Raw genomic sequence first — 12324 nt, 5'->3', positions numbered from 1 at the left:
TGGCTGCGGACGTGGCGCCTGACGCGACCCGCCCCCTCCGCAGCCTCCGGAGCTCCCGCCCCCTCCCGCGCCTCGGGTTCCGACGCGCACGCGCGCTCGCGCCCCCGGGCCCCCTCCCGCGCCCACCGGTCGCTCGGCGCGCGCAGCCCTCCCAGCAGCCCCCGGCCCGCCTGCGCGCGCGCCGCATCCGGGGTCTCCCCGCCCCCTCCGCCCCGGCGTCCAATCAGAGCGGGCGAGGGGGCGCTGCCCTGTGAGGCGCGCGCCTCCGGCCTCGCCCGCGTCCCCAGCCGCTCTGCGGGCTCGAGGGAACTAACGGTTGTGGGAATTTAGAACTTCTCCCCTGAGGAGGGCGGCATGGTCTCCAGTGTCTCCCTCTCCTTCGCCCAGGGGCTCCAACCTTTAGCTGCTGCCCTGAGGGAGTGACGGGCAGGGCCTTCTGTCAGCCGTTCTCCCCAGGGCGTTCTGCGAGCTTGGGTCACCAAGTGATAGGGTGAGGCGAGGCCTTGCTTGTTTGTGTGGCTTTGTTGTTGTTCTGGATTCCTTGAGCGTAAGAAGTCTGTCAGGTTCGCCCTCATCACACAGCGGGCGCCCAGGCCTTGAATTTTGGTAACGAAAAAGGTTGGTTCATTGATGTGAGAAAGGAACTGGAAAGGGAGGAAAGGTGTCACTTCCTAACTAGGGTTTGTTTCTTCAGGTCTTTCCAGCCTTGGGGGGACATTCCTGGTGGAGTCCTGTGAAGTGTTGATGCAGTCTGGGAATTCAGCCTTGCTCTGCTTCAGGTGCGAAGCAGGACAGTGGGCTTCCAGGGAGGCTGTTGGGAGGAGCAGAGGAGAGACGTGGCACAAAGGCTGCCTGACTAGATAGATGCTGCTAGCTTTTCCTTGACTCTCAGCATCTTAAAGATGATAATAAATCCACCCTAAGCTTTTTGAAAGGCTAAGAAGGGACGGTAGGTGTAAAGAGGCTTTGTAAATTGTGAACTCGTACCAAAATGTGATATTTTTCTTTTCACAACCTAATTACCAAGTGAAAACATACACTGGACAGGAGACCTCAATTTTTAAATGAAAGAAATCAACGTGGTGTGACTGAATAGTGAGTGTTGACAAGTCTCAGAAAAAGGATATTAACAACAAAAAATCCTGAGAGGGCACTAACCTTGCTTCAGTTCTTAAATAGAATGAACCAGAGCGTGGCTTCAGCTTAACCATTATCAAATCAATGAATTAAGCCCATTCATATCACAGTGCTGAAATTATCATGATAATCTTGTTTTACAGAACTTAGAGTGGTAATCTTATCACTTTACTATGAGATGGATGATTAGGAGAGTCTGAACTGTGGTGTTAACTGAGTACCTATCTTTCATTGTCACAGACTCCTGAATTCTTAATAGGATTTTAATAGGTAACTTTCAAGATTGAACTCTGCGCAAAATTACAATATGCATAATTACACTTTATAACTCTCTTTCCAAATTGACTTACAGCATTGCTAGTATTTAAGGCCATAGTTTAAAGCAGTGGTTTATTCTGTTCCATAAACCAATGAAGGTACTAGAGAGCTTTTGACTCCTTCTGAAACTACAAATACAGGTAGTCCAGTGTTTCTTACAGACCTCATCCCAGTCATTTCTTGTTGTCTCGGTTTCCTTACCTCTAATAATAAAACCAGGGCTGGAGAGATGGCCCAGTGGCTAAGAGCACTACCAAAGGTTCTGAGTTCAGTTCCCAACACCCAAATGGCAGCTCACAACTCTCTGAAGCCATCTTCTTTTCTAAAAAGAATAACATCTCATTCCGTTCTAAACCACTCTTGTCTGTATGAGAATAAGTATGTAGATCTTGATTGAATTGTTTCTATCCTGAAGTTATCTTGATTTCAGATACTTTGATGTAACCAGAAGGAACCTCAATTTATTCTGTAGACTGCCCTTATTTATAGGCTGACCTCCATTGTAGTTCTTGATTCTAACACTGTAATATCTTTATTTCTAGATACTATTTTAAATGTCTTCAAATAATGAGTTCTTGATGCAGTAACTTAGGCAAAACTTTCTTGTAATACATTATAAGTTATAGCTGAGGTTATGACTCAGTTTAGAGTATTTGCCTAGCATGCCCTAAACTCCAATCTAAAAAAACTAGGTGTACCTAGTTAATTCTAGTTTCTTAAGTGCCTGAGTTTTTCTCTAATTGGTTACATTCAGAGAGTTAGTTGCCTTATTGAGACCCTGGAGTAATTAGAAGTGGCATTGTTTAACAGACTGGGATAGGTCAAAATGTTAAGACCAGAAAGTAGCAAGAAAGAAGACAACTGTGAAAGCAAAACATGAATTATATGCTGCAGCTCTGAGGCTGAAAGAGTGACCCAACTCTCTGCCCAGTATAGGGATTGATCTACTTTGCATACATAATTTTCTTTGTTGAATTGTCTGTCATATCATCACAGTATTTCTATTGGACTTTATATGGCAAGTTAGTATAAGGGTGTAAGGGCAACACATTTTTACATTCACTTTGTCATATATATATATATATATATATATATATATATATATATATATACATATATACACATATATATATTCTTTTGGTACTTTGAAATGAACTAGATAATCAGGAGCTTTGAATAGGTTATCATTGTAAGTTATAATACTTTTCTATTCTCACATTCTTACTGGTTTTCTGGCATAATTATTTGAACTGTTTTGCCTTTTCTTGACTCACTACCCTTTTTAAAGTATAGTTTATTTGACACAGCTGTTATTCTGTGTCATCTCGTTTCTTTCAATAATGAGGCAAGCATTATATTATATATTCATGCAAAGAAACTGAAGCAGATAAATTAGATAGTTGGGTCCATCCTCATGACCATTGAAGATAAAATTCTACAGTCCATTTTTCTGACCACAGCCCAAATTCTAAACCATCATATTGTTTGAGATGAACTTTCTTTGTGTAAATCAGAGTGGTCTTGAACTCACTGTTTAATCCAAGATGGCCTCAAGCTTTCGATCTAAGTTCTGGGCTTAAGGTAAAGCCACTACACTCAAGCTACTTTATTCTAAGAAAGAAAAACAGTCCCTAGAATCTAGCAAATGGCCCAGTGCTATCAGGAGGCTGTAACATTGCTAGAACCTGCCTTGATATACCTACGCCTTGGTATTTTCCAGTTAAGCCAAACAGCATGAGGCAAAACTACTTAACAATCAATAATGGTCAAAACAAAAATAAGACTACTTTCTAATATTTGAACCTGGACAATATCATGAATGTAATCCAGGTCACCAAACAGAATAAACAAAATAAAAATGAAAACTAGTAAGTGGCTATTACTTCTTCACCAGTTAAAGTTTTACTCATTCTAGCCTTTCCTCTTTATAGGTAAAATTTATGAAGATAACAAATCATACAATCAATCGCTCCTACTTCATCACGAAAGTAAGGCAAGAAGGTTCTACTTGAACTGTCCATCAAACATCTACCATAATCCTAAATCCTAATAGCCCTGCCTGACATCCTGTTACTAAGATACCATGTGATTCACTTTGATAAGTGTTCTCCATTTCTCCAGTGAGTGATAATCACACATCCTGTTTGGCTTGCAGGAATTCTTGGTGATTTTTGGCTAAAGTGTGTTAGTAATTCTTTCTGTGTTATCTGTACCATCTATTTCTATGGCATGGAAAACATGCTGTTAGGTAGAAGATAGACATGAGTAGTGGAGCTAGGAAGAGTGATCCTAGAAAACAGCCCACAACACCTTCCTTTCTGTAAAGCCTAACAATCCCAAACTAAAAGCCTCATATCCATCATCCAGCAGATGGCCTACACTGTATGAACAAGCATCTCCAGGCAACAACTGATAGCTGTTATCAACTGTATCCAACTCATCCCAAGCACATCCTGTACTCTGCACATCCAGTGTGAGGTTCCCCCATATAAGGTGCCATGTCTGAGTTCAAATGCCACCATTGCCAGGAATCCTTGCAAGGTAAAAAGTATATACAGAAGAGTGGATCCAACTACTGTGTGCCATGCTTTGATGCACATTGTGCCAATATCTGTGTGAAATGCCAAAAGCCCATAGGTGCAGATTCCAAGGAGGTGTGTTATAAGGGGCGCTTTTGGCACAACACTTGCTTCCAATGTTCCAAGTGCCTTCAACCCTTAGCTACTGAGACCTTTGTGGCCTGGAATGACAAGATCCTGTGCAACAATTGTGCCACTCAAGAGGCTTTCTCCAAGTGTAAAGGGTGCCTCAACAATATTGTGGAAGGAGACCAGAATGTGGAATACAAAGGTAACATCTGGCATCAAAACTGCTTTGTCTGCAGCAACTGCAAGGAAATCATTGGAACCAAAAATTTCTTTCCCAAAGATGAGGGATTCTACTGTGTGGCTTGCCATGAAGCCTTGTTTACCAAGCATTGTACGAAATGCAACAAGCCCATCACGTCTGGAGGAGTCAGTTACCAGGACCAGCCCTGGCATAATGAGTGCTTTGTGTGTGTCTCCTGCAGTAAGGAGCTGAGTGGACAGCGTTTCACTGCTATAGATGACCAGTATTTTTGCGTGAATTGCTACAAGAACCATATAGCCAAGAAGTGTGCTGGGTGCAAGAACCCCATCACCGGGTTTGGTAAAGGCGCCAGTGTGGTGGTCCATGAGCAAAATTCCTGGCATGACTACTGCTTCAACTGCAAAAGCTGCTCTGTAAACCTAGCCAATAAGCACTTTGTGTTTTATAATGAGCAGGTGTACTGTCCTGAATGTGCCAAAAAGCTGTAACTTGACAAGGGCTCCTATCCTGTATAATGGCATTTGAACCATGCTTTTGTCCTTCTTGTCTCTGTGCTGCGCCATCCATAGGGGATGAATGGGCTGTGAAGCTGCTCCTCTGTCTTTTCTGACAGTTTATAGTACTACTCAACTAAGAACACACAGCGATTATATTAGGATTCAGCAACCTTGCAACAAAAACATAATTTCTCTGTTGTTGCGGTGGAAGACCAAGTTAGGTTGATTCTACAGTGTGAGATCAGAAAAGTGCTAACCGTATAGCCACATGATATAAGTGAGAAACATGGGCAATAAACCTTCCCCTGAGATGTTCCAGAAAATAAACCTTTTGAACTTAGCCATAATTTTCAGCTGACCTTTTCTACATACTAACATTAGATTGTCCATATGGATTATTTTCTTCTTCATGTTTCTTATAAATCACAAAAGGTGCTAACCATGTACCACACAATGTAAGCAAGAAGCATAGGTGTTCCTATTTTAAAGCATGGAAACGTTTGCAAACATAAGCTGACCTAAGGAAACAAGCCAGTTTCAGAGCATCTTAACAATAACTACTTCTAGAAGCTTGCAAAACTAACCCTCCTATACTTTAAATTAATGATATTTTGTTTAATAGTGAAATAGTTTGAATTTGGAAACTAGCATGACAATGTCTGAGTATCCTCAGTCATCCATGCAGTTTAGAGATTCATCCTGTATAAGTGACTGAATGAGTAGCCAAGAAATGCAAAGCCATCATCAACATTAATATGACATTTTAAAGTCAAGACAAGTTGAATCCCTTGTAACAGTCGTTGCCTGCCCTTGGTGCATATATTCAAGAAAACTGCAAAGTTCTTTTTTAGGACTTTTTCTTAAGAGGTTAGCTGGATCTCTGGGAATAAGGGTTGTCTTAAAAATCTTCATAGGTGATCCTTGGTTACCACCTGCTGCGTCTCTGAAATATAGGATTATCCAGTAACTATTCTCTGTTGTGATATTACATATATAATAAGACAATGTCAAAGTAAGTGAAAATGAGAGTACTTATCATGTTCTTATAGGAGTGGTTATAGATGCCTATGTCACATTTTGTCAGTGACTATTAACATTTTAGTGTAGCCTTACAAAAAGCAGCATCAAAAGAAAGAGAAAAGAATAGCCTCAGCTTTCATCCTGAAGCTTCTACCTTAATGCTTTAAGATTGCTATCACAAAAATGTCTTAACTGACAGACATAAGATCAATCATTAACCTCAAAAAGTCTCAAAAAGAAAGTAACCAAGAAAACAGCTCCTGGTAGTTGTGTCTCCTAATATTGACTTTCTGTGGTTATTTGTCCTTTGAATTGCAAATAGATTGTCCCGGCTATGTCAGAGACTGAGGTGCTGCATCATAGACTCACTTGTAGGTACTATCTTCCCACCCAACTTTTTGTGGGATTCTCTAGACTCTAGAGTAGTGTTTCTCAACCTATGGGTCAAATGATCTATTTTACAGCGGTCACCTACAACCTCCAAAAAAATTGTAACAGTAAAATTACATTTATGAGGTAGCAACAAAAATGGTTCTATGGCTGGGGGTCACCACAACATGAGGAGCTATGCTAAATGTATTAGGAAGGTTGAGAACTGCTGTTCTAGTGGACCAGGGAAAGAAACACTCTGCAAGGAGATTCTTTTGAGCATAATTCTGCAGAGAAAGAGAGTCATCATATGTCTTACATTCTTGTCCTATTGCTGTTATATAAAATTGCCAAAAGCAACTTGAGGGAGAAAGGGCTTATTCTAACAGTCAAGGGTACATTGTGTCAAGAAAGTCCAGGCAGGAGAAGCTTGAAGTAGCCAGTCAAATCATTCACAGTTGGGAAGCAGGAAATAAACAGCTAAGCTTTGCTTTCTCCATTTTACATAGTCTAGATTCTCCTGCCCAGAGTGTGACCCTAGTCACAATTAAAATGGACCTTTATACATCAATCACTATAAAATAATCTCTTACCCATACCCAAGGATATTCTAGATTCTGTCTAGTTGACAGCACTAACCATTACAACCTACCTCACTGATATGCCACCTACCTCCTAAGGATATAGAAATGTCTCCTCAAAATCTATCCACTGAGCTGTTACCTGTCCCTATTGGGTACATCTCACTAAACTATCTGTAACGGTAATTTTGGCTATGCTACTTTGGCTCCTGGAGAGCTGCATGTGTGCACCCACCCAAGAGCTATCTGGATTCAAGAATGAAAGACACACATACACACCAGCTAATTTGAATATGCCTTGACTCAAAGGCTGGGCAGTTCTAATCCTTCACCTGGCTAGCATACATTTCCCTCCTATACTCCTGGTCCAATACCTTCTGTGTTTTATTTTTGCTGTCTTATTACCTTCTGTGCAGACCCCTAGACTTTGCTGACCAAAAGGCTTCTGGGACGTCCTTCCTGGTGTTGCATTTCCTCTCACCTACATTTTGGATGATTGTCCTCCTGCAGTTCTAAATCTGATCTATTGCCCTCCAAATCATGGCAATTCTCCCCTTCCTTTCCTCAGTTCCTAACCCATGCAAATCTAAAGGCCCCACCTCAGTCTACCTGCTCAGCCATTGGCTGTTAGCTCTTTATTGGTCAATCAAAAACCAATTTGGGACAAGGACCTTCAGCATTTGGACATGCAGATTCCTGATTTGGGGATCCTGAGTAATTCAAAGCATTAGAACCAATCTTCAACAACTATCTTGGGACTATATGCTTTGCTTTGATCGATAATCTTATGCTGAAACTTTCTGTGTTAAATTCTTTAAGAAGAAAGAACCCAGAATCCCCCATAACAATACTATTAGCCCTTTCTTACAAAAGAAACTAAAACGCACCCATCTACAGGCATCAGATTGTCAGAACGAAGTTAGGTGGTTTTATTTCATGGATTATATATACAGTGACTGTTAAATGAAGACCATTTTTTAAAAATGAGTCTAGTGGCTCAGCCCTATAATCTCAACCACCCAAGAGGCTAAGGAAGAAAAATGGTAAGTTGAAGGCCTACCTGGAATACATAGAATTTAAGACCATCCTGGTCAATTTAGACTCTATTTTGAAAAATAGCTGAGATACAACTTGGTGGTATAGCACATCCTAGCTGTTCAACCCACAGTATCCCTCCCTAACTACCTCCAAAAAGGAGCTGGGTGTGATAGCAACAGGAAGCTGAGGCTGGAGGACTGAAAGTTAAAGGCAGCCTGAGCTATATAGCAAAAACTTGTTTCAATAAAACAAGGTAATAAAAAAAAAAAAACATGAGTTTGAAATCATTGAAATTTTTTTCTGGGTGCTAGGGATCAAGGTATACCAGACAAATAATTGGTCATTGAACCACACCTCAAGCCCTGGATATCATTTTAAAGAGGAAAGAAGTACTTCCGCCCATCAACTCAAAACTTGCACCTCTTAAAGTGGACCATATGTCGAAATGTAAATTTATAAAACTGTTAGAAAAAAACCTAGGTGATCTTTAGTTAGAAAACTACATTTCAGAACCTAAACCATAATCCATAAAAGTTATAAATGTATTTGTGTGTGCACATGTTAATATGTGTGGGTGCATGTATATACATGTGTGTTTCCATGTATATATTTGACACTGTGGAAAGAGCTAACACCAAAAAATATAGGAGAGATGTTTCTGTGTGTAGAAGCCAGAGATGAAATTCTAGTGTCATTTCTCAAGTGCCATCTACTTTGTTGTTTAAGGCATGATCGATCACCGACTTGGAACTTACCAAATAAGGGTAGTCTGGCTGGGTAACAAGTATGGCTTTCTCTCCAGTGCTGGGGTTACAAGTATGTGCCACCAGTTCCAGAATGTTTACATAGGTTCTAGGGATTGAACTCAGCTCCTCCTGCCTGAAAACCAGTTTATCAACAGGCTGTCTCCCAGCCCTCTAAATCCAAAACACAACACAACACATACACGCACACTGATCTTAACATGGTACTGCTAAGAAAATGAAAACATGGGTAGCTGACTAGGAGACAATATTTCAAAGCTACATTACAGTTACCCCGAAAGCAAAACAATTTAAAAAATAGTGTATAATTGGATTACCAATACTTAAAGAAGATACATTGGTGGCAAGTAAGTGCATGGAAAGATGCTCAACATCATGGCCATTAGGGAAATAAAAATCAAAGCCATAATGAGGGTTTGGGGAAATGGCTCATTTGATATTTGCTTGCCATGCAAACCTGAGGACCTGAGGTCAGACCCCCAGAACCCTAGTAAAAAGCTGTCTAGCATTCAAAGCTAAAGGACAGCTGTATTGATGATTGCTTCTGTGACCCCAGGGATGGTATCTCCACAACAGGTCGATCCTCGGGGCAGATTGGCCTAGATAATCAGTGAAGAGCAGTCCAAAGAGATGACAGAACTAAGATCTGTGGCCTTATATGTGTCTGTGCATACATGCATACATGCACACCTTCAATAAAAATCTACTTGGTTATTCTCTTTTAGTACAAATGCCATTAGTGGCGAGCAACCTAAACACTTAGTAGAAATGCAGAATTAAAGGTTTGGGGGAAATGGCTTGAGAGTTCAGATACTTATGAAATTAATAATACATGTACATTATGACCTAGATACCCAACTAGATATCAACCCAAGCAGATATACATATATCTAAACACAATGACATATTTCATAACACCCTAAAACTAAAAGAACTCTAAGTGCCCTTTAATTAGTGAATGTATAAACAGATGTTGGCACATATGCTCAGCATTGTCTACTGGGGACAAACTACACAAAATGAACAGGCACCAGTCTCAATGAAAGACAAGACTAAAAAGCATATGTACAGTATGAGTCCATAGGAAACATTTGTTGACTAGGAAGGAGGGACTGTTGACGGAAAAGATGTGAGAGGCAGCAGAAGTTGTCTGTCAATTGTGCTATGACTACACAATGTATGCGTCTGTCAAACTATGCCAATAATTTTAATTCTTAAATGATACTTCAGTAAATTTGATTTAAAGTAAAAAGAGAGTTCAGATCCTTCGCTCTCTCTCTCTCTCTCTCTCTCTCTCTCTCTCTCTCTCTCTCTCTCTCTCTCTTTCTCTCTCTCTCTCTGTAATCTTCCTTGTTATTTAAGGAATTGTAGCCTGTGTTTCTTGTAACCAGGATAATCCAACAAAAACATGGAGTATTTTTACATAGTTCCCATGTATTTAGTACTAGGTAAAGGACAGATATTTTGATATTAAAGAGGTATATTTGTATCACCTTTAGCATAATACTCCCTTTTAAAAGACATGGTGATACAAATAAAGTCTAAAATGAGGAGTTAAACTGGGGACTACCTGAATTTATAAAGGATAGCTATGTGAGACTGCAGGGGTGGCAGCTCTTCCTGAGGACTGGGATTCTATATGCAACATCCTCTAACTAGAAATTCATAACCATCTGCGACTTCAGTTCCAGTGGGTACCAACATCTTCTTCTGACCTTCAAGGATACCAGGTATGTATGTAGTCCATATGCATACATGCAAGCAAAACAGTCTTACATGGTTTTGAAAAATCTTTTTAAAGATAGAGAGGGCCTGGGGAAATCTCTCATTCTAAAAGAGCTCACTTGTGTTTTTAAAGCCAGATCTGGTTTTCGTGCTAGAAATCACAGTGCTGGGGCATCAGAGATGGACTGATTCATGGGTCTCTTTGGCAAGTCCAGGCCATTATGTTAAAAAAAACAAAAAACAAAAAAAAACAAAAAAAACAAAAAACAAAAAAAAACAGACAATTGTAAGGGAAGGGTCTGATGCTAAGTTCCTATTTCCCAATTGGTCATTGATACGTCAGTAAAAAAAGTCGTGGGCCAATTGTTGCGGAGAAGGTAAAGGTAAACTTCAGGGTCCCTGGAGGTAGGTAGGGGGGATGCAAGAAAAAAGAGGGGGTTTTGCCACAATTTGGAAGGAGTAGAACACAGCAGCCATGTGAGGTCTCCGGGGGAGCTGGAGCATGTGACCACTGCTACAGGCAGGTGGTCATGGACACTTGGCAGGGGCCAGATGGAATTAGCCACTGAAGGTTAGGTTGGTGCCTCTGGAGTTGGTGTTCTCTTTACAATAGGTGGAAGAATCCAATTAGTTCTTTTTATAAACTGTATGTGTTTGCTTTTTGGATATTTGTTATTAAATTTGCCCAAGTAGTTACTATAAGCTTTTTGACATTATTAATTGATCACCCATAATGACACAATCCTAGCATTTGTAAGAGATACGTCAACTTCTGCTGGTTTTGTTCTAGACAGCTGACATAGTCTTATTCTACCTTCAATACGTAATTCAGAAATATTTTCTATATGTCTTCAATTTTTTCCTTTGTTTATGATCTAAGATAATTCATCCTGTAATACTATCTTCCTTTTTCGTACTGAGCCCAGTGGGAGAACAAGTTGAAGGAAAAATGACGAGAATACAGTCAAGTTTAGGATCAATTCAATCCACATATGCCTTTTGCAGTCTTTCTTCTACAAGGGTTAACTTTTTCAGTTTCCACGGTTAGACATCTTAGACTGTTTAAATTTGAAGCTCCTTATGTTTGAAAAAAAAAACCACTTAATTCACATGTATTTAATCCAATTGTAGGCCTGTCTATATCTCCCATTGTTTTTGAAAGTCATTAAGAGTTTACAGTTGGTCCCTGTGGATCTGAACCTTTTGTGGTTGAATTTTTTTTTTGTTGACTAATTTTACAACTCAAATAACTAAGTAAATCTCCTCTTTGTGTGTTTTCTGGAGCAATCTGTAACCTACAGCATGACAGAGTTCTCTGTGTTACCTTAAATGTAGTCTCTAAAACATCTTTGTTAGAATCAGCCAACAAAATGTCATCCATATAATGATGATACATTAAGGAAATTACTTATGAATTACTTCTAATGGTTGTTGCCCAAAATACTGACATAAAGTTGTACTATTTAACATTCCCTGTGGAAGTACCTTTCAGAGGTACCTTTTATTAGACAACTGTTATTCAGTGTAGGCACTGAAAAAGCAAACCTTTCCTTACTCATGCAAGGCTGTTGTGAAAAAGCAATTTTCAAGTCAATTATTACAGGCCATGATCTTGGTAACAAAGAAGGTAAAGAAAGTCCAGGTCATAAAGGACCTATTGGTTGAATTACTCTATTCTCTTAAATTTTGGATCCACCAAACCTTCAATGTCCACACTTAAATTCCTTTTTACAGCGAACACAGGAGAATCCCACGGATGGGTAGACTCTTCTGTTTGTTGAGCCTCCAGCTGCTCTTGTACCAGTTCTTCCAGTGCCTGAAACTTTCCTTTGGCCACTGCTCCTGCCACACAGGTCTGTTTGATAACCAGTCTGGGGGCAAGGCTACTAGTATATCAGCAGTGGCCCCTTTTGTAAATTTGGAAACTCAATCCCTGCGATGTCCTGTGTTTGAACAATGGGCACAGCTTATGGCTGTTCTTGATTACCTATATCAATCCCTTCCCAGGACTGCCTAACATATTAC

The 12324-nt window shown here is 40.2% G+C and overlaps 1 protein-coding gene across 2 annotated transcripts; it reads left to right on the top strand.

The window, feature by feature from the left end:
- The first annotated feature begins 290 nt into the window (after positions 1-290).
- LOC308434619 (four and a half LIM domains protein 1-like) lies at positions 291-4967 on the top strand. Of its 2 annotated transcripts, XM_080934963.1 has the most exons (3): positions 291-618; positions 695-779; positions 3387-4967. In XM_080934963.1, the coding sequence occupies exon 3, from the start codon at positions 3954-3956 to the stop codon at positions 4791-4793; it is 840 nt and encodes a 279-aa protein (XP_080791089.1). In that variant the 5' UTR covers positions 291-618; positions 695-779; positions 3387-3953; the 3' UTR covers positions 4794-4967. The 2 variants fall into 2 exon arrangements, with proteins under 2 accessions (XP_080791089.1, XP_080791090.1); XM_080934964.1 differs by lacking the exon at positions 695-779 and having other exon boundaries at positions 291-490.
- Positions 4968-12324: the final 7357 nt, after the last annotated feature.

Source organism: Micromys minutus (assembly GCF_963924665.1).
Source record: "Micromys minutus genome assembly, chromosome: 22".
NCBI lineage: Eukaryota > Metazoa > Chordata > Mammalia > Rodentia > Muridae > Micromys > Micromys minutus.
The sequence above is the reverse complement of the archived record's forward strand: the minus strand, read 5'-3'. Positions and strand labels throughout refer to the sequence as shown.